We start from the raw sequence: 23,274 nt of genomic DNA, 5'->3' as shown, positions 1-23,274 counted from the left end.
TGTTATTGGAAATTTTAATCTCTCGCAGGTTTATGTGATTTTTATGCATTGACTTTTACTGTCAGCAAAATACAGCTGAGATAATTGGTTTCAAAATTGAACTAGTATTTTTAATTGAAGTCAGATTTTTAAAAAAGCACACTCTCTCTCTCATCTCATTCTCTTGCGCTCCCCTTCAGTTAATTTTTTTTTATATGGAACACAAAAACTACAACAGCTGTGGCACCAGAAGCCCATCAGTTTTCTTTCACGCGCACCAAGGGCACACACGCATGTCAAGGATATACACAAGACACACCACACACCTCTAACTGTTACTTCAGTAAATCGTTTGTGATTTGTTGCGCTTTTCAAAATTATTTGTCGAGAAATGACAGGACGGAAAGTGCTAGGAATAATGGAAAAATATCCCATCAGGACAATTGACGGAGCACAGATGCATCCTGGGAAATTAGCTGCACAGCACATGTCAAAGTGCACAATCCACGTTCAGCTTAGAGTCACCGCTGGGCAAAAATATCAAGGCCAAGCCCAGGCTTTTGGGAGAGATGGAGACCTTCAGGTAAAAAAATTAAAAGGAGGCATTAAAAAGCACAAAAAATAATTCACTGCACAAATTTAGTTATTTTTCTAGGTGAAAAATGTAATTTTTTAGAATTTTTAATTCAGTTTAAATTCTTATTTTGGACATTAGCAATTTTAATTAACCGAGGGGGGAAAAATGGATGGAAAAAAAAACTCAAAAGCATTTTGATTTTGTAGGAGCCAGTGGCTAGATTGCATGGTCACTGAATGATATATTCTCACTATAGAATAGCAGCTATTGTGCTATACGGATTTCTAGCTTCTGTTACTGTTGGGCTAGGTAACTGTCGTGAGTTACGTAGTGCGGAGGGAATGAAAATTATAAAGAAAATGTTCATTTTTTTTCTGTTCTCGTTTTCGATCCATAAACATTCAGAAGGCATTATTCATGCACTCTGATATATCCTGCATGTAGCATTTCCTGGCAATTAGCAGTTATTTTTGAATTTTCTTGTGGAAAGACAATCACTCATTACTGACATAAGAGCACCAGCAAGTGGTGTCTGCCCTATTTCTCGCCATCGGCACAAAAAGACCAAAACAGAATAAATACACAAGTAAGACCTAAAGTTAATGTATTATAATACATAGATTTTAAAACTGGGACCCCCGGATCCTACCGTTTTCCACCCATGTGTCCTCGTGTTTCTGTACGTGTTGACAAAACAAATTATTTCTTTTGCTACATATTTATAAACATTTTCTGCACTGATGGCACGGTTTTCATTTGGGTAATTGTCTTTCAGGAATTTGTCAATTTATGCAGGATGTACCCGAAACAGAAAAGTTTGAAACCATTGTTAATACATACCATGCACAATTATAAAGCAGCACTCAAATCTTGGTTCAGATGGCATTGATGAACTTCATGATCTTTGCTTTCACAACTTTGAGTTACTGCATAATCAGTCTTCGGTAACCTCTGTCCTTCTAACTGTGTCTAATTAGGTCACTTGTGTATTACAGAAGACTTACTTTAGAATAAACCCATTCTATAATTGACCTCTGTGACCCATTTAAAAAAAAACTAACCTTGATCCATATGTTGGATTACTTCATTAGCAATCGTAAACCACTTGTAGACAAAGAATAGTTTAAAATGTGCAAAATCCCAGCTGAACAATTTGCACCTTAAACTTGATTTATCATGGAGCTCCATATTTAAGCCCATACTGATTATATATGATGCTTCACATTCAATAGAAAAATCATTTGAATGGGTCTGTTGTGAGCTCACGTGGGCTTTAATCTTCCCTACAGTAACATAACCTGAAAGAGTTGTTTTTTAATATAGCAATAAAAATTTTACAACTTTGAATTAATCTTGAGAGTCTCCTATCCTGATAATTGGTTCTGGTATGGTTTCCATCTTCACTCCCTCAAGCCCAAGGGGTGCAGCCTTGAGTGTATCTGGTGCACAACTAGTTCGGCATCCATCACCTGTTCTGGCTAGATCACATCGAACACTATTGGACCTCGGTGTCCTCAATGACAACTTCCCACTACCCCAGGATCATCCTGGAGAGCAGTGATAACCTGGTTTCTTTTATCTGTTACCAACCAGTTCCTTAAACCCCTCTTGCTTGCCACCATCACCCTCGCCTCCAACAAATGCGAGGAGCTCTTTGATACTAAGATTGAGACCATCTGTTCAGCTGCCTATGCTGCTTCCCCACTTTCCCATGCTCATCAAGTCAAACCTCCCCCCCAGGTTTCTCTCCCATCTCCCCTCATGCCCTCTCCAAGCTCATCTTATCCATGAGACCCACCCTCTCTTTCAAAACCACCATCTCTTCAAAAAGACTCACCCATGACCCCTCTGTTCTTGCAAACTGCCGTTCCGTCTCCAACCTCCCTTTCTTCTCCCCAGTCTTTGAATGTGTTGTTGTTCCCAACTCCATGCCTCTCTTTCTCACCACTCCAAGTTTGAATATCTCAAATCAGGTTCCCGCACCTGCCACAGCTCTAAAACGGCCCAAATCAAAGTAAAAACTGACATCCTCTGACTGGGAGCATGGTGCATTTCCCTCCTTGTCTTCCTAGATCTTTCTAGAGCCTTTGACTACGCCATCCTCCTCCAACTCCTCTCCTCCATTGTTAGCTTGGTGGTGCTGCCCCTGCTTGGATCAATCCATGCCTATTCAATCATAACCAGTGCATCTCCAGCAATGGCTTATCTTCATGCCTCGCATCGTTACCTTTGGAGTCCGCTAAGGGTCTACTGTCAACAAGGGCAGACGTCGATGATGAAGTCCAACACTGCCTTCAGTGTGCCAGTGTAGCCTTCAGTCGCCTGAGGAAGAGAGTGTTTGAAGACCAGGACCTCAAACCCGGCACCAAGCTCATAGTCTACAGAGTAATAGTGATTCCCGCCCTCCTGTATGCTTCAGAGACATGAACCATGTACAGGAGGCACCTCAAAGCACTGGAGAGGTACCACCAACGCTGCCTCTGCAAGATCCTGCAAATCCATTGGCAGGATAGGCGCACCAACGTCCGTGTTCTCGCTCAGGCCAACATCCCTAGCATCGACGCTTTGACCACGCTCGATCATCTCCGATGGACGGGTCACATTGTCCGCATGTCCGATACGAGACTCCCAAAACAAGCGCCCTACTTGGAGCTCCAACATGGCAGGAGAGCCCAGGTGGGCAGAGGAAACGCTTCAAGGACACCCTCAAAGCCTCCTTGGAAAAAGTGCAACATCCCCTACAACACCTGGGAATTCCTGGCCCAAGACCGCACAAAGTGGCGTCGAACACCTCGAGTCTCTTCGCCGGGAACAAGCGGAAGCCAAGCGCAAACAGCGTAAGGAGCGCACGTCAACCCAAGCACCCCACCCACCCGCCCCTTCAACCACCGTCTGCCCCACCTGTGACAGAGACTGTAGGTCCCGCATTGGACTCATCAGTCACCTGAGAACTCATTTTTAGTGTGGAAGCAAGTCATCCTCGGTTCCGAGGGACTGCCTAAGAAGAAGATGATAATGATTCTTGGCCACCCCTTCATTCTCATCTACATGCTGCCACTTGGTGACATCATCTGAAGATATGGGGTTAGCTTCCACATGACGCTGATGTCCCCTCGCTCTACCTCCTGACTCTGTATTTTGACCCTTCCAATGCCTCTTTGTTGTCAGACAACTTTTCGAACATAGGCGTGGATGAGCCACAATTTCCTCCAGTTAAACATTGAGAAGACTGAAGCCATCATTTATGGCCCCTTCCACAGCCTCTGTACCCTTGCCTTTGGTTTCACCCCATCCCTGGCTGCTGTCTCGGGTCGAAGCAGATTGTTTGCAACCTCCGCGCCCTATTTAACCCGACCTGAGATTCTGACCCCATATCCTCTCCATCTCCATAACCCCTGCCCATCATCTGCTGAAACTCTCATCCATTCGTTTGCCCTGTAATTCCCCCCCCGAGCTCTCCGTTCCTCCGACTCTGGCCTTTTGTGTATCCTACCCCTCTCTTTAGGCCACCATTGATGGCTGTGCCTTCAGCTGTCAAGGTTGCATGCTTTGGAATTCCATCTCTCTCTAGCTCCTTTTAAAGATCCCCCTCAAAACCCACCTCTTTGATCAAGCTTTTGGTCACCTCGTCTTTGGCATGGCATCCATTTTTATTGATTACATCTATGAAGCACCTTGGCTCATTTTCTATGTTAAAGGTGCTATATAAATGCAAGTTGTTGGCACAAAGCTATTTGAAATCTTGGGTTCCATGATTCATTAGAATCTAAGAAAGCAAGTGAACAAGAAAAGGCTATTTAATTCATTTAAACCTGCTTCTTTAAAATTAATTCCTGACCCCCCCCCCCCCCCCCCCCCTCCTCCCCGCAAAGTAGATGAGAAAAACTTCACAATATCTGGTTATGTATAGCGCAATAGATATTCTCTGGCTTTCAGCAAGCACGTGATATGTATACTGTGGGTAAAGTTGCAGACTGTAATTCGTTCGGTCTGAGTTGAATTATACCCTTCCACACCCTCCTTTTATACGCTAATTATCTGTTGTGCCAAAGGATCCCATCTGCATTAAACGACGTATTTAGAGCATTTTTTGTTTTTATTTTATGCGAGCTTTTTTGTGTGTGGGCGTTTCTCATGGGTAGCCTGAAGTCTGGTTGTAATATTTAGCTTCTAACCTGGCCTGTCCTTAAGGCAAGTACCTGGGTACTACCTGTGGGGAAGTGGTCAAAGGAAGACCCGAGGTTAATTAGAGGATAATAATTGCTTTCTGAAGTTTGTCTAGATTAGCAGCTGCTTAGCTTCTCTCCTTGTTAGCTCAGCAACCTCTCCAGGTATCCGAAGGTCTGCAAAAACAGCAGGAAAGAACTGCTTCTTTCTCTCTTTGTATACCTTTTAAGATTTTTCAGTTAACAATTTTTTACAAAAAGCATGATGTCTAGAGTGGATAGACATTTTCAAAACTTTTATATAAATAAATAGATGGATGCATTGCATTTTTGGACTGGAAGGGGACAATTTGAGTTTCCACTGGAATTCTTTAGAGGGGAGGAAGTTAGTGCCCTGTAAACTTTTTATTTTAGTTCTCCACCAGGGAAAAAAATGATCATTCTAAGTAGCCTCCCCAACTTTGGTTGAGGTGAAATCCAATGTAAACAGTTTTTTTCCATTGATTATAAAGAGATATTGGTCACGTGCGTAATTTTCATCAGTAATTGAAATCTGGACAATAGAATGAAGTAAAGTTTGCAAATTGTAGGCAACATTGGGATAAAATGTTAGTTGGTTCAAGGATAAAATCAAGTTATTTACTACAATTTTCATGGTATAAGGTTAAATATTTTTCCTCAAATCTTAATTGCCCTTAGGGTATGATTTGTACTCGCTCCTTGAATCTTCAGGCCAATATTTTATATGTAGCTTAGTACAGACAATATTTGTATAATAATTTTATGTTCTATATAATAACAATGTTGACATTTTCACAAGATTTATATGAAGTACTTGTTAAAGTATGCATATATTTCCATATTTACACAGGTGTGTTCATTGCTGTAGAATGCAGAGAACTTGAATCTAATGAACACAAATATTTATTTTGTGCTGTGATTTCAGTGCTTACATTCTGAGGAATTTTTCAGGAAGAATTCTAAGACACCAAAATAATAAATAGAGTTTAACACCATTAATTGCATTGTGCTACTTTGTGATCTTGGCAACTGTGCACTGGTACTGGCTGTCACTTGACTTTGTGGCATCAGAAATATCTTTTGGAGGTGTTGTGAACCATGTAGTTTCTCCAAAACATCATTCAGGCTGAACCAACTCCAGCAGAGTGAGAATGCAACCTGCAGAACAGTGACTAATTGCAGTTGTCATTCTAAAACATGCAAGTGCACGCATCTCCACAAAGAATACAGATTTACATATTTTACCATAGAATATAGCTAGTGTACTGGAGATGTTCACTGGAAGCAAATAAGATTGACTTCATTTTATACTTCATAAACCCTGGCCTTCTATCCGAAGGCCATTAATTTTCATGGACTTAAAGAATATCTCATAGCTGTTCAGTGAATAAAAATATAGGCCCTGAATTTCCGACCAGAGGCTTTCTGCGAGCGGATGCCTCCGATTAGAAAAAATTCTACGAACCTACCTGCTGGTTCCGCAGATACCGAGGCTTCCAATCCTGGGCCTCTCCTCTTCGAAATGCGCAGAGGCCCACGTATCCCAGGGGAGCATGCGGTTCGAAGCGCCCCTGGGATCACGTGGGCCCGCTTCAACCAATGGAAAAAGGGAATCCCCATTCATACTTTTGACCGTTCCGTATGCCTGGAACTGTCAAAAGTATGAATGGGGATGACTGCAAAAATGCACCAACACACTGAAATAAATAAAGAAAAAATATTACAAATATAACATTAATTAAAATGGCATTTAATTAAATGTTAAACAAAAATTTAATTTTTTGAAATGTTTTAAAATATGTTTTAACAGGGCTTAATATAACTTTGCCTTATTGGGCAGGGTTTTTAATTTATTTTTAAAAAACTCTTATGCTGGTAAAAGCAGGCCTTATGCCTTTTACCAGGCGTAAGAATTCTATGGCCTTTCAGCGGGCGGAAGCTGAGCAAATAGCGCAACTCTCCACCCACAGAGGCACTTTTCTTGGGCATGTGGATGATCTGTCAAGAGAATTCTTGACATTGCAAGTTCTGGGTTTCAACGCATGCGCTTCGCATGCCTAAACCCGGAACTTGCGCGGCCCCTACGGGCGTGTACACACCTCGTACGCAACCGTAGGGGTCGGAAATTCAGGGCCATAATCTTTCCTTGTGTATGAAAAATTTTGTGACAAATGGAAAATGATATATGTTCTGTCTAGTTTTGTTGCATCAAGAAATGGCAATTCAATTTTTGTATATCCTTTAAATATTGGTGTTCAAAGTGATTGTAGTAATTGTGATGATTTGTTACAGGCCAGTCCACTGACACTTATCTTGTCAATTGATGTTTCAGAATGTTTCATTATATTAAAATCGACTTTAGAAGTGTCACTGGGTTTCTTCAAAAGTGAGCATGTTTAGAATTGCTTGTGCTTTGACTATCTGCAAGAAGCTGTGGGTCACCTTAATTTGGGGATTTTAGCAAACATGATGGGATTTTGTCATCCGTTTCGAAAAGAGGAAGCATTCTTGTGGTTGTCGGTATTTTGGATCTTGTCAATTTGTGAACACTAATTTATCACATGAATTATGAAATATGAAACTTGACTGTTTCATCAGTGATGGTTCTTTTTAATACAAAACCAGCTTTACAGTACTTCGAATGGCGCAGTTGCTCCTGCAACAGAGGAACTATTTACCGAGTAATTGCTCTTCATGCCCTCAGATATCCCAAAGCACTGCACAACCAATGAATTACTTCTGAAGTACAGTCACTTCTGTAGACAAATGCAGCAGACAGTTGGTCTTAAGCAAGGTCCCACAAACGGCAAATGAGATGTCACGCGATAAATTGTTTTGGTTAAGTTGGTTGAAGATAAATATTGACTAGGGCACTGGGAGAACACCCCTGCTCTACTTCCAATAAGATTAGGATCCTTTGCAGCCACCTGAACAAGGTTTAATGTCCAGCACTCTCTCAGTACTGCACTTAAGTATCATCCTAGTTTATGTGCTCAAGACCTGGAGTGGAGATTGAACCTACAACCTCCTGACTCATCAGCAACAGTGCTGCCATTGAGCCAACTCGCACTTAAAAAGAGATCTGCAAGTTTTGTATTCATTTCACAGTCACGTTATCTCGCCATTTTAACTGGTAAAGTGACTTCTGTTTCCCTGAATGCCAAATTTACAAATTCTGGGGTGAGGACTTCTGAAGCTAGCCAGGATTTGACCAGGCTGACTGATACTGGACAGAACTAGATGTCATTCACGAAACTCCGATCTGACCCCGAACCATCAAGTCACTGTTCATTTGTGGCTCGCAAGCAGCAAGCTGATTAGTGTTCAGAATCCCAGGTAGTTTACACATTATAACTGTCCAGCTAGGTCCCCCAGCAAACCCCAAAGCCAATCTCCAGGAAGACTTCAGACTATGAACTTTGACCAAACCCGTCACAAACTTCAGCTAACCCAAAACTCTGACCCATGCCCTCTGCCACACCGATTTTTAAAAATATGTTCTTCCAGTTAATCGTGCTGTGAGTCCACCTATATATGTCTGAATAAGCTGACCTAAAGGGTAAAGGGGCGTTGCTCATTTTTACAATTCTGGTTTGTTTTTCATTATTTTTCCTTCTCCTGATTTTCCAGATGAGGGTCTCGTTCCACGTTCACCACACTTTTATGCATCTGTTGTACCAAAATAGTACACTATTTCAGCGTTTAATAAATGTTTTCAGTAGAAATATTTAGAATAATACTACCAGCCCTACCCTTCATACAGTTATAAACATGCATAATGTCCATCAAGTATTCATAGTAGTTCAACTATTCATAACACTAATTATAAACCATCCGTCTCTCATTCTGTTGTCCAGCTCTCCAGTTCCACATTTCCATTTAAAGTTGCATTTTTATGTATTCTTGTATTCTCTAAATATTATATAGTATTTACAGCAGAGAAACAGGCCATTCGACCCAACAAGCCCATGCCAGTGTTTGTGCTCCACACGAGCCTTCTCCCACCCTTGTAGCCCCATCAACATATCCTTCTATTCCTTTCTCCCTCGTGTTTATCCAGCTACCCCTTAAATGCATCAATGCTTCTCCTTAAATATTCTTGCAATTTCTAATCTGGATTTTACATTAACAGCCCGTCAAAGTTGATATATTCTGCCTTTCTTCCTTTATTGGAGTGGAGTAGTGTGCAGACTTCTTTCAAACCTCTGCTAATGTTGCCCTTTAATCAGATTGATTGCAGATTTTGCATTCCTCCGTTCCGCACAGAGAAGCTTCCAGCTTCTGCTTTATACTTCTCTCTGTGTTGCAAAGAGATCAAAAGCAAAGTTGTGTCCTGCCACTTCATGAGCTCCAACATGCCATACTCGCGCAGTGCCTTGTGTTATTTAGCCTCCACTCAATACATCATTAGACTTTCTCCTCTGGCGAGGAAGGGGAATAAAGTGGTTGCAAAATGCTACAATTTGATTAACTGGAAATCAGAAATGGACTGTTAAGGTATGTGGACGAATAGCTAAAACAATTTTCAGAGACCAATATTTATAACTTAGAATATGAAAGAAGACTGATTTGATCAATGTTGTGATGCCATTTTACCTTTTGTGATTTGCTCTAATTGCTAAAGTGACTCGGTTTCCATGATGACCTGCCCTTCCCCTGAAAAATCCTGCTTTATTTTTGAGAGGTATTTTGGGTAAATTTGTTTTTGCCCACCTAGGCTAACACTCGTGGCTGAGAGTTTGGTATAAATGCTTTCAGGAAGAGGCAGTGACTTCTCATACATGAATTCTCTCCAATTTTGCTTTCCTCTGTGAAGAGATGTTAGAAGCATCCCAGTTGAAATGGCTTAGATCAGAAACTGAGCAGAGTAAGACTCAATCCTGTATCCATTGCACTGAATGTGAGTGCTGAATACTCAACATCACTGTACTGTACCACCTCCCAAAAACTACATGCTTAACTTCATTAAATTTTACCACCTTTCCTCTCCAAATGTTCTCCCCTCACATCCTCGCCTGAAGCTACTCACTCTTACTGGGCTAATGTTTAACAGCTGTTAGGCTAACTCTGTTACATAGGAACAGAAGTCGGCCATTCAGCCCCTTGAGCCTGTTCTGCCATTCAGTTAGATCATTGGCTAATCTGTACTTCACTCCATTTACCCGCCTTTGTTCCATATCCTTTGATATCCTTTCCCAACAAAAATCTATTGCTCTCAGTCTTGAATGTTTATGTTGACCCAGTATCCACCGCTGGCGGGGGGGGGGGGGGCGCGGGGGCGGGGGGGGGGGGGGGGGGGGTGTCAAGATTTCCACTACCTTTTGTGTGAAAAGTGCTGCCTGATTTCACTCCAACTGGCCTAGCTTTAATTTTAAGATTATGCCCTTGCTCTGGGTTTCCCCACCAGAGAAAGTAGTTCTCTGTTTCTATCTATCAAATCATTTTAAACACCTCGATTAGATCACCCTTCAACCTCTAAGCTCAAGGGAATACAAGCCACATTTATGCAACCTGTCCATATAATTGAATGCTTTAAACCCTGGTATAATTTTGGTGAATATGCGGTGTACCCCTCCCAAGGTCAATATATCTTTCCTGAGGTTCTTTGCCCAATGCATACTGCAGATGGCGTCTGCCCAAGGCTCTGTACAACTGAAGCAACAATTTCTCACTCTTGTATTCCAACCCCTTTGAGATAAAGGCCAGCATTCCATTAGCCTTTTTGATTATTTTTTGTACCTGTGCACTAGCTTTTAGTAATTTGTGTGCAAGAACATCTAAATCCCTTTGTTCCTCCACAGCTTCTAGTCTTTCACCATCAACATAATATTCTGATTTGTTTTTCTCAGACCCAAAGTGGATAACCTCACACTTCCCCACATTGAACTCCACTTGCTATAGTTCTGCCCACTCACTTACTGTGCCTTCTAACGCCATGTCATCTGAAAACTTGGCTATACAACTCTCTTCCTTCATTGCTGTCATTAATATACTGTATATGGTGAAAAGCTGAGGTCCCAGTGCAGATTCCCAGGGAACACCACTTGTCACGTCCCACTGGAGAACAGGCCCTTCATCGCCACTCTCTGTCTCCTATCTCCAAACCAATTACCAGTGCATGTCACAAGGCTACCTCCAATTTTGTGCACTCTCATTTTTGCTACCAATCTTTTGTGTGGAACCTTCTCAAATGCCTTCTGGAAGTCCACAATGACGTTATCCAGAGACACTCCCCTATCCACCATGTTAATGACCTCCTCAAAGATTTCAGCTAGGTTAGTCAGACATGACCTACTCGTCACAAATCCACGCTGACTCTCTGATCAGCTGGTACCTTGCCCAAGTGACCATTTGTCATGTGAGCGCTTAGACAGTGAGTTTCAGAAGTCTATTCAGCTGTAGAAGGGATTACAGCGGAGTGCAATCCTGTTTTCAGTTGATATCCACATATGCATTTTCCAACACTGGAATGCAATCTCAGCAGATTAATTTGTGAAATTTCCCATTGTGTGCAGTTTAATGCACAAATGATTGCACTGTGGCAATAATGTGCTTGTAGTTTTCTTTTAAGTAAAAACACAATCATATGAATAAGAATTAAATTTAAAAATGAATAAAAGAATTTGCATTTATATAGTACCTTTCATGACCATGGGACGTCATAAAGCACTTTATAACCAATGAAGTACTTTTGAAGTGTAGTCCCTGTAATATAGGCAATTTGCACACAGCATGATCTATCTCGGCCTCCTCCTGAGGTCCCCAGCATCACAGATGCCAGTCTTCAGCCCATTCAATTCACTCCACATGATGTCAAGAAACGGCTGAAGACACTGGATACTGCAAAGGCTATGGGCCCTGACAACATTCCGGCAATAGTACTGAAGACTTGTGCTCCAGAACTAGCTGCGCCCCTAGCCAAGCTGTTCCAGTACAGCTACAACACTGGCATCTACCCGGCAATGTGAAAAATTGCCCAAGTATGTCCTGTCTACAAAAAGCAAGACAAATCCGACCCGGCCAATTACTGTCCCATCAGTCTACTCTCAATCATCAGCAAAGTGATGGAAGGTGTCGTCGACAGTGCTATCAAGCGGCACTTACTCAGCAATAACCTGCTAACTGACGCCCAGTTTGGGTTCCGCCAGGGCCACTCAGCTCCTGACCTCATTACAGCCTTGGTCCAAACATGGACAAAAGAGCTGAACTCAAGAGGTGAGGTGAGAGTGACTGCCCTTGACATCAAGGCAGCATTTGATCGAGTGTGGCATCAAGGAGCCCTAGCAAAACTGAAGTCAATGGGAATCAAGGGGAAAACTCTCCATTGGTTGGAATCATACCTAGCACAAAGGAAGTTGGCTGTGGTTGTTGGAGGTCATTCATCTCAATCACATGACACCACTGCAGGAGTTCCTCAGGGCAGTGTCCTAGGCCGAACCATCTTCAGCTGTTTCATCAATGACCTTCCCTCCATCATAAGGTCAGAAGTGGGACTGTTCGCTGATGATTGCACACTGTTCACCATTCGAGACTCGTCAGTTACTGACGCAGTCCGTGTCCATATGCAGCAAGACCTGGACAACATTCAGACTTGGGCTGACAAGTGGCAAGTAACATTCGCACCACACAAGTGCCAGGCAATGACCATCTCCAACAAGCGAGACTCTAACCATCTCCCCTTGACATTCAATGGCATACCATCGCTGAATTCCCCACTATCAACATCCTGGGGGGTTACCATTGATCAGAAACTGAACTGGACCAGCCATATAAATACTGTGGCTACAAGAGCAGGCCAGAGGCTGGGAATTCTGCGGCGAGCGTCTCACCTCCTGACTCCCCAAAGCCTTTCCACCATCTACAAGGCACAAGTCAGGAATGTGATGGAATACTCTCCACTTGCCTGGATGAGTGCAACTCCAACAACACTCAAGAAGCTCAACACCATTCAGGATAAAGCAGCCCACTTGATTGGCACTCCATCCACCACCTTCAACATTCACTCCCTCCACCACCGGTGCACTGTGGCTGCAGTGTGTACCATCTACAAGATGCACTGCAGCAACTCGCCAAAGCTCCTTCAACAGCACCTTCCAAACCCGCGACATCTACCACTTAGAAGGACAAGGGCAACAGACGCATGGGAACATCACCACCTACAAGTTCCCCTCCAAGCCACACACCATCCTGACTTGGACCTGTATCGCCGTTCCTTCACTGTCGCTGGGCCAAAATCCTGGAACTCCCTTCCTAACAGCATTGTGTGTGTACCTACACCATATGGACTGCAGCGGTTCAAGAAGGCGGCTCACCACCATCTTCTCAAGGGCAATTAGGGATGGGCACTAAATGCAGGCCTAGCCAGCGACGCCCACATCCCATCAATGAATTAAAAAAAAAATTAGTATTTTGTGGACCTTAGTTTTAAGCACTCTAAAAAGTTAGTCCTATTTCATGTGGGATTCTGCTTTATTTACAGAATTATATTCGGAATAACGATGTGAACATGATAGCGATACAGGTTTGAGATATGAGGTTGTGTGTAAATACTTCCCCCAAATCAAAATTACTTCTATTTATAATGACCCAATTTAGTAACATTTCAGCAATGAATCATCCAACTGTTTTGAACTTCTACAGTGACTTCTTCTGATAAATGGTTGTGCAGTTTCAGTTTGGAAGCCAGCTGGCCTGTTGCTTTTATTTCTTGTTTTCCGAGTGCTGTAAATGTAATTATTTAGTGACACCAAGTGGTGCAATGCAGACTTGCCGGACCAGTCAGGTCTCAGTCCAGTTTCTGCGGGAGTCTTCAATTATATTGCACGGATAGAAATGATTGAAATACCTTTTTATGCATTTAAATGAAATCTGTTAAACAAAACACACACAATGAAATTGATTTTCAAACTGCTCTATTATTTACATCAGCTTGTTGCTGGTCCTTGCCGTTCACACACACAATCACCACTTCAGAAAGAGATTGGAAGGTTGCTGGTGCCTGTGGATCTGTACCTTGACATGAGTCTGTATTTTTGGAAAAGGGGAGAAAGTTTGAAGGAAAAAATGTGACATTAAATCTCATATTTTTGTCTTCCAGTGTTGTGTGCAAAAAATCTGGCTAAGAAGGATTTCTTCAGTAAGTATTAAACTTTGGTTTCTATAACTCTGTTTCTGAAGAATAGAGGGCTGATTCCTCAATCCTGGCAAATCTGGGCCCCAGAATCACTGTGTGCCGGCAATAATCGCTCAAGGGGAGTGGGGCGCAAACCTCGCTGGATTCAGCATTGTCAGCTGTTGCTCTGTGCAACCATTACTTTTTGCTGTGGCCAACTAGTGCTCCAAAGATGGGATGTTGCTAAAGGTCATGGGCAGAACTGCCATCTTTGGTGAGGAGACTTTGCACAATCTGTTGGAAGAGGCAAGATAGAGGAGGATTGGCATATTTCAGGCAGAGGTGATCCCTCTTATGCAACCAGATGTGCAGTATGCATGGCAAGAGGTGGCCGGTAAAGTCATTGTTGTCTCCCACGACCTATGGACGTGGGAGCAGATGAGGAAGCAATTCTCTGGTATGAGGAAATGTGCCAAGGTAAGATTGCCTACAGGTTGAAAACTCAACTCAAATTAAATCTATGCCCATACTATGCATGGCACAGGCTCCAAGCCCCCAACATGGTGCAGCACCAGCAATGACCATGGAAAACACTAGCATAACCGCTCGCATCTTGCATGTCAAAACCTCCATATTTGTGATGCTTCAGCCTGAATGTGGCTGGCATGGAAAAGGCTTCGAATGGCACACTTAACTGCTGTATGTTATGCCCCTAAGTGAAAATGCCACCTTAAACTACTTGCATGCTGTGCAGTCATCCATTCACACAAGATGGAATGAAGGCTGGGCACAGGCGTGCCACTCGGGTTAGACCCATGTGCTGAAAGCTTATGTTTTGTCTGCTTTTAAAGGTGGAGGCTGCACACAACCACAGTGTGTGAAACCACAATGGCGGTGGCCCTGCCAACCTGCATTGTCTGACCCGCCATGAGGAGGCAGCTCAGGAAATTATTGGGGTGGAGGCCCTTAAGGGTGTGGGCAAGGGAGAGCTTGGTGGTTTTGTCCCAGGCCAGTAAGGCAAGTATTCTCCAACTTTTTCTACTTGCTTACCCTTCAAATTCACTCACTCAATGACCTGTCCAGGAGCAGCATGGCACTCGCTGTACTACCCTTGTGCAGAACCATTAGTAATACGCACCATGCTAACCATTCTTTTCTCTTTGCGTAGGGCCTCCCAAAATGCCATACCTGCCACCAGTGATGAGCAGAAAGCCGGCACGTCACTTGAGCACCCATCAAGCACTTCTGACTGCACAAGCACCAGCTCAGAAACATACACCACAGGGTAATCAGAAAGCACAAAGGAGGAGTGACATGAAGGCTAGGGTTAGACATTCTGTACTGCAGGACCCATAGATCTGTACCTTTTGAAAGAGGCTATGTACACAGGGGATCTCATTAATAAATGGAAGCACTTCATGCACCCCTTTGAGAACGTTCAAGGTCCTTGCATGGTATGTCTGAGAATTTGCATAAGTTCAGCTCCGATATCTATTATGTCATACGCGAGGGTACAGCTTACTTGCAATCCATCATGCAGCTCATGGCAACTTTACAGCCATCTGCAGGGAAGCCCCTGAGGATAGTGGTTCAAAACGCAGATGTAGTTTTCCTTGTTAAAGATGTTATTTTGCCTATTGAGATCCTGGTTTTGAATTTACAGGAGGCTCAGTTCTTGGTTGCAAAGGCTAGGGAAGTGGCTTGATGTGGGACTCCACACTCCTAACTGAGGTCCAAGGGTCTGTCCCAAATATAGATCCCAGTGATTTGTGAAAGGCACCCAACAACTGGGATAGATCCAGAAAAGACACATAGTTACCTCTCTGGGTGATGCTAGATCCACCCATTTCGGCTGTAACTGTGGCAGGTGACTGGCAGAATCAGTCAGCCAGCACAAGGCCCAAAGTGCTGGCAGTAGTTGTAGGGTCCTCTTGAGACCCAGCACAATGAGGTACAGTGCCACAGCTGTGTCACAAGAGGTCTCCAATGAGGAGCAGCAAGCTCCCACCACAGTTGCTCCTCCCACTGAATAGCATTTAGAAAGCGCAAAAGATTAGGTAGGAATTGCTGTGCTGCACCAAGCACTGGCGAAGCAAAACACGAAGCAGGTATATGCTAAATAGAAGTAGAAAAATTAACTGGTTGCCGTAGATTTATTGCCAGAAGGGACATGTTAATGTTGTTGGTGCAACAAAGGCGCTGAGGTAGTGAGGATTAGGCAGAGCAGGTTGTTCATGGTGCCAGTATATCCTGAGGACCATAGGGCTGTTCATGCAGGGTCATTTTTACAGATTTTAATGGCGTACCAGTCTTCCTGGCTGCACGTCCGCTTCCCCCATTTCTACATTTTCCCTTTTCCTTCTCAAGGCTGAGCCTCTTGGTTCTCTTGCCCCCCCCCCCGAGCCTGCTCCTCTGTTTAATTAGATCATGGCTGATCTATTCCTCAGCTGCAAGGGTGACCTCGGTCCCTGAGCACTTTCCAACTATTCTGTTCTTTTAAACGGTGGAATGCCACAAAATGGAAGAATCGTGGCTGCTGACAGGGTATTGTGCATTATTCTGTTGCTGCGGTCGGCATCATTTGCACATTGATGGAATGGAAGCCTTTACTATTTATACGTGCCTAGAGGTGGTTGTTAGTGGCCTGATATCTACATGTTTGCGATCAGTGAGGCCCTGGACTTACCGGGTGAAAATGCTGCAGCCTCTTCTGCTGTTGCCTCCTTTATATGGTGAAAGCAACAAAAGAATGCCCCCTGACAAAACGACGTTTCTGTGACTTGCTTGATGCACCACTGGACTGAAGACTGACTATTGTGCTAAATGTCACCAGTGGTGGCCTGGAACAATCCAGTCGTGTAAAAATTCAAAACTTTGGCAACCTTCATAGCAACAAGCATAGCCACCCCTGTGGTAGATTTTGTCTGGAAGTCTGCCTCGAGTAAATGGTATAACTTGGTTAAAGCCACCTCAGTGAAGCGTAGACAATACAAGCAGGTTTTGTTAGAGGCTCCTAAGTAGTTACATCTGGGTATGACGTTCAAGCTGGCGCCAGATGCATTTGCCTTTGTTCCCTCTGCCTGAACAAGTCTAAAGACTAGAGCAAGGAAACCAATAAGTCCCAGTTTTAAACTGTTGAGTAATGCTAAAGGACTGAGGAGCACAAAAAAAAAAAGTGGAATAGGGTTGACTACAATCGGGAGCTTTAATGGGGCCTGTACATGCTTGGGCATGGTCGCCAAAATAATTGGGCAGGGGGAAACTTTGGCCTGGTGATATCGATGCCTCTTGAATCCAGCACTTGTATCTATTTGCCTAATTCAGCAATGTGTGGGTGTGCTCTGTGAACGCCATCACCGAATCATCCCTTATATCTCTGCTGGAATCCAGAAATCTAGTTTGCTTAAGAGTAATTTAAAATGAGATTAAAACCTAATGGAGCAAAAAGGGATTTTTTTTAATGTACACAGCACACAAAATTCATTGCAATTTTCTATGTCGTGATCAACATTTGGATTTATAATTTTAGAGTGGGGTCTAATAGTCGTGAAATCAAAATTATGTATGATTGCGGTCAATGCAGACTTTAGATTTCGTGTTGTGTATTTTGGTCAGGAATGCAGTTTTCAACTATTTGAAGTGTTGCCTGATTATTTTGAATCTGAAATGGGAAATTCAGCTATTTTTCACTTCAATTATGATATAGCAGTTTACCTGTTTTAAATAAGACTCATTTTTTTGCCTTGCATAGGATTACCTGACCCTTTTGCCAAAATTATTGTAGATGGCTCAGGACAGTGTCACTCGACAGACACGGTGAAAAACACGCTTGATCCAAAATGGAACCAACACTATGACTTGTGAGTGCAGTTGAATCTGTAGCTATCATTTTACTTTTGGAGTGTATTGTAATTCTTGGCGTTTGTTCATTATGCTTTAAAGGACTTTTAGTGTGGTTTAACTATTTTAAAATCACAAACAATTTTTTAAAATAAGTACAGCAATTTAAAAAAATGCACCCGAGTGTTTGAATCTGAAGGGATTGTCCTTCATCTACGCAAAATGGTAAATTCCTAATTGATGTAGAACTTCTAAAAGTAAAATTTAGTTGTGACAATGCTATACTTGCTTATTTGGATACGTACTAACGGAGAGTGGCTGTTCTTGTAATAGGTGACTGATGTAGTATGACATTATCTGGGTTTACATTTTGTCTATTTTCATTCTATTATCATGATTTTTTTTTAATTGGGTATTTTCATAATATAGGATATAGTTGCTTTGTGGGAATAAAATTACTGGTCCAGAATGATCAGATTAGACCCCTGCTCCCTTTGTTCCACCTTCCTCCATCATAGAATTGTTAAAATTCATGAGCTTATGCTTCCTCACTTAACATTTATTTTGCCTTGTGCTATAAGAAAGTGTGCTTCCCAACCAAGAATGTCGGAGTTATGCAGTGCAGACACCTACATGAAGTCATTAGAGATTGATTCTCTCGAGCTTAGCTTGTTGCCCGATTTTTGAGTTCTGTCGACCAGTCAACAAAATCTATTTGTGTGCTGTTTAGTAGAATTGAAAAATTTGACAATGTTAATTGGTATTGGACCTAAACTAGATAAAACCAGATGCCTCTAGCTGCTTCTGGATACATGATTTTGACAAGTGACTTCAAAAATGTTGTTATTTAATCAGATATTATAGTGTCAAGGCACATTAAGTGAGTTATTTTTAGATTTTTGCATATTTCTGATTGTCAAACGTATGTGATACTTCAAATACTGCGCTTTTAAAAAGTCCGCCAAGTAACAAAACACATTTTTTTGCCAAGTTTCTGCTTTCAGGTCTTGTCAACATTGAAGATGATCAGCATGTTCAGTGTAGAACCCATGTCTGATCCACATTATTACCCTGAAATGTTTTTGACTATTAAGTATCATTAAATTGCTATTCTAAAGAACACAGTGGCAAGGTGTAGATTCACATGTTGTGTCTTTAACCAGTGTTCACCTAGTACTTTTTAATTCTTGATATTCGTCTTTAATTATTTCAGTTACCATCTCTGAAGCTTGCTACCAGATGATGGGAACGATCTTACTGTGACTTGATGTTGTCAGTATCAATCCTGTGCACTAACATGGCTGATGATGGCTTCAAGTTCTGTTATGGTGCAGCTAGAAGTGAATATAAACTTCAAATAAAAGTGAAGTCACTTTCAGTGTTTGTGAATATGGCTTGTTCTGTGATTTGAAAAGATTATGTTTATACGCAACTAGACTGTCTTGCATGCCATAGAATGATGCAGCACAGAAGGAGACAACTCGGCTCATCGTTCATGTGCCGGCTCTTTGAAAGAGCTATCCATTTGATCCCACTCCACTGCTCTTTCCCCATAGCCCTGCAAATTTTTCCCTTTCAAGTATTATCCAATTCCCTGTGATACACCACTCCACGTGATACACCACTCAACATGATACACCACTTCACCAGTCTATGTCCTCCTGAAGTCTTCCTCGCTGTTTACTACATTTCAGGGTTTTATGTCCTCTGCTTACTTTTGAAAGTTACTATTGAATCTGATTCCACCACCCTTTCAGGCAGTGCATTCCAGATCATCATAACTCACTCCATAAATTTTTTTTCCACATGTCGTCTCTGGTTCTTTTGCCCATTACCTTAAATCTGTGTCCTCTGGTTACCAACCCTTCTGGCACTGGAAACCGTTTCTCCTTATTTACTCTCATCAAAACCCTTCATGATTTTGAACACCTCTATCAAATCTCCCCTTAAGCTTCTCTGCTCTAAGGAGAATAGCCCCAGTTTCTCTAGTCTCTCCACATAACTCAAGTGTTTCATCTCTGGTACCATTCTAGTAAATCTCCTCTGCAACCTCTCCAAGGATTTGACATCCTTCATAAAGTGTGGTGCCCAGAATTGGTCACAGTACTCTAGCTGGGGCTTAACCAGTGATTTATAAAGGTTCATAACTTCCTTGCTTCTGTAGTCTATGGGCTGGATTTTCTCAGCCTCGAGGAGGCGGGACTGCTGGTAAAGTAGCAGAAAGTGGGGGCGGATGGCAAACCCGCCCCCATCCCGCCTCCGTGCCCTTTTGCCAGGAGGTGGGAAGATGTGCTGCTTTGGGTCCCATCTCCTCGAGGCGGGAAATGATTAAATCCTTTTAACTGCCCGTTAACAGGTAGTTAACAGGCAGAAAAAAGGATTAGTCCTATTTTATATTTTTAGGTGAAGGCTTCCTGACCTCTGAGAACCCCACCGGGTTGGAGGAGTCGAATAGGAGGCCTGCGGGGGTTGGAGGGACCTGAAAGTAAGATGTAGAGGTGAGTGATGGGTGCAAGTGTGGAGTGGTAAGTATGTAAGGTGGGTGTTATGTTTTAAAAATGTTCACTTACCTTGGTTTCTGCCTACAGCCTTCATCCGCTCTGGATCGGGAGTCCCAACGTCTTCCTTGTCAATTTCGCAGACTGGCTGTTGGATCCTCCGAACCAACAGTCATCTGAAATCTACAAAGTTGAAAGGTTTGATGAGTCCTGAACACAAGGACTCATCAAACTACAGAGAATGTCAGTGTTTGACAGCTTCACAGAGCTGACAAACGCTGACATTTCTTCTTTCAAGAAGTCTTGACAGATGGCACATCAGACGTTGACGTGTTCGGTCAGTGACTTCCCCCTAATTGGCCTGCTGAGCCCGCAGGGCGGGCTTAACAAGGTCAATCGGGAAAATCCCGCTGGTTGGCCAGAAGATGATGGAGGCGGGACTGAGACCCGACAAGCAGCAGTCCCCGCCTCCAACTCTTCTCTCTTGAGAAAATCCAGCCCTATGTCTCTCTTTGTAAAGTCAAGGATCCCATATGCCATTCTTAACAGCCTATTCAACTTGCCCTTCAAAGACTTGTGTATGTACACCCCTCGATCTCTCTGTTCCAGCACCCTCATTAACATTGAGTTGATATTGTCTCTCCTCATTCTCCCTATCAAAATGAATCACTTCACACTTCTCTGCATTATATCTCATCTGCCATGTGTCTGTCCATTTCACCAGTCTGCCTATGTCCTCCTAAAGTCTCCCTCGCTGTTTACTACATTTCTGGGTTTTACGCCATCTGCATACTTTGAAATTATGCCCTGTATACCCAAGTCCAGATCATTAATATATATATCAAAAAGAGCAGTGGTCCCAACACTGATCCCTGGGGAACACCACTACACTTTCCTCCAGTCTTGAAAAAAACAACTGTTCACCTCTACTCTCTGCTTTCTGTCCCTTAGCCAATTTTGTATCCACGAAGCCACTGCCCCTTTAATCCCATGAATTCAATTTTACTAACTAGTCTATTATGTGGTACTTTATCAGATGCCTGTTGAAAGTCCATATACACAACATCAACTGCACTACCTTCATCAACCCTCTCCATTACTGCATCAAATAACTCAATCAAGTTAGTCAAACAAGTTTAACAAATCTGTGTTGACTTTCATTTATTAACCCATATTTTTCCAAGTGTCAATTAATTTTGTCCCGAATTATTGTCTCTAAAAGTTTCCCCACCACTGACGTTGGGCTGACTAGCCTATAGTTGCCAGGTTTATCCCTCTCCCCTTTTTTGAACAGGGGTATAACATTTGCAATCCTCCAGTCCTCTGACACCACTCCCATATCTAAGGAGGATTGGGAGATCCTCCGCAATTTACACCTTTACTTCCCTTAGCAACCTAGGATGCATCTCATCCGGACCGGGTGACTTTTCTTCTTTGAGCGCTGCCAACCTTTTAAGTACTTCCTTTATTTTTATCCTATCCAATATCGCTACTGCCTCCTCCTTTACTGCTGCATTGGCAGCATCCTCTTCCCTAGAGAAAACAGATGCAAAATATTCACTTAGTACCTCAGCCATGCCCTCTGCCTCCACAAGAAAATCTCCTTTTTGGTCCCTGAATGGCCCCACTTTGGCTACCCTTTTACTATTTACATGCTTATAAAAGACTTTTGGGTTGCCTTTTATGTTACCTGACACTCTATCCTCATACACTCTCTTTGCCCCTCTTATTTCCTTTCTCAGTTCTTCCCTGTACTTTTTTTGTATTCAGCTTGGTTCTTGGCTGAATAATGAACCTGACATCTATCATAAGCCTTTTTCTGTTTCATTTTAACCTCTGTAACTTTAGTCACTCGGGGAGCTCTAGCTTTGGATGCCTTTCCTTTCCCCCTCGTGGGAATGTGTCTCATCTGTACCCCCCTCTTTGAAGGCCTCCCATTGCTCATTTACTATTTACCTGCCAATCTTGGATTCCAGTCCACCTGGGCCAGATCCCTTTTCAACTCCGTGAAATTAGCCCTCCTCCAGTTGAGTATTTTCGCATTTGATTTGTCCTTGTCCATAACTACTCTAATCCTAATATTGTGATCACTGCTTCCTAAATGTTCCCCCACTGAAACATGCTCCATTTGCCCCACTTCATTACCCAGAACTAGATCCAGCACTGCTTCCTTATTGGACTGCAAACGTACTGATCAACAAAGTTCTCTTCTACACATTTCAAGAATTCCCCCCCACCCCCCACTCTTTGCTTTTACACTGTTACTATCCCAGTCTATATTAGGATAATTGAAGTCCCCCATTATCACTACTATAAAGTTCTTGCATCTTTCTGCAATTTGCCTGCAAATTTGCTCCTCTATCTCCTTCCCACTACAGGAAACTTTGGTTTATCCGGAGGTTGTATGTCCGGAAACCTCGATCTAACGGCAGAAATCAGCAGCCATTTTGGTTAGGTTTTTTGTCTTCTAGCTTTTTTTTTTTAACAGTCAGGCTCTGGAAAGCGTCTCTGTAGCTTAGCAACAGCTTCAGAGACGCTTCCAAGGTACGGGCTGAGTGTTTACAAGCTGTTGCTAAGCAACAGTGTTTGTTGTCAGATACGGAGATGAAAACCTCCGTATCCTTCAACATTAGCGCTGGTCTATCCGGAAGTTTTGATAGATCGGCAGCAGCTCGGTCCCGTCGGTGCCAGATATCGCAAAGTTTCCTGTACTTGGTGGGTTGTAGTGTACACCCAGCAGTGTAATAGCTCCTCTATTCCTTAATTCTAACCAAACAAAATTGTGTCTTTGAACCCTCAAGTACATTATCCCTTTCTAGTGCTGTACAAGTATCTTTGATCAATACTGCCACCAACTCCACCCTGTTCTTCCCCTTTTCCCCCCCCCCCCATCTTGCCTGAATACATTGTAACCAGGAATATTAAATGCCTATTCATCCCCTTGTTTGAGCCATCTCCGTTATTGCCACTATATCGTAATCCCATGTTGCTACTTGTGTCTGCAGCACACCATGCATTTACCCACATGCATTCCAAACTCATCTTAGTCTTCCTTGCGTTTCCCCTGTCTGATTCCTCCTA

The 23,274-nt window shown here is 42.8% G+C and overlaps 1 protein-coding gene across 2 annotated transcripts in view; it reads left to right on the top strand.

The window, feature by feature from the left end:
• Positions 1-23,274, top strand: part of smurf1 (SMAD specific E3 ubiquitin protein ligase 1) — a 118,192-nt gene that overhangs the window by 53,732 nt on the left and 41,186 nt on the right. For both annotated transcript variants that reach the window (XM_086000322.1, XM_086000321.1), the window contains exons 2-3: positions 13,841-13,879; positions 17,607-17,715. In XM_086000322.1, coding sequence (XP_085856448.1) covers positions 13,841-13,879; positions 17,607-17,715 — 148 coding nt within the window. The remainder of the gene's footprint in view (positions 1-13,840; positions 13,880-17,606; positions 17,716-23,274) is intronic.

Source organism: Somniosus microcephalus, chromosome 11 (assembly GCF_052327205.1).
Source record: "Somniosus microcephalus isolate GS21.2 chromosome 11, FLI_Smic_1.0, whole genome shotgun sequence".
NCBI lineage: Eukaryota > Metazoa > Chordata > Chondrichthyes > Squaliformes > Somniosidae > Somniosus > Somniosus microcephalus.
The sequence above is the reverse complement of the archived record's forward strand: the minus strand, read 5'-3'. Positions and strand labels throughout refer to the sequence as shown.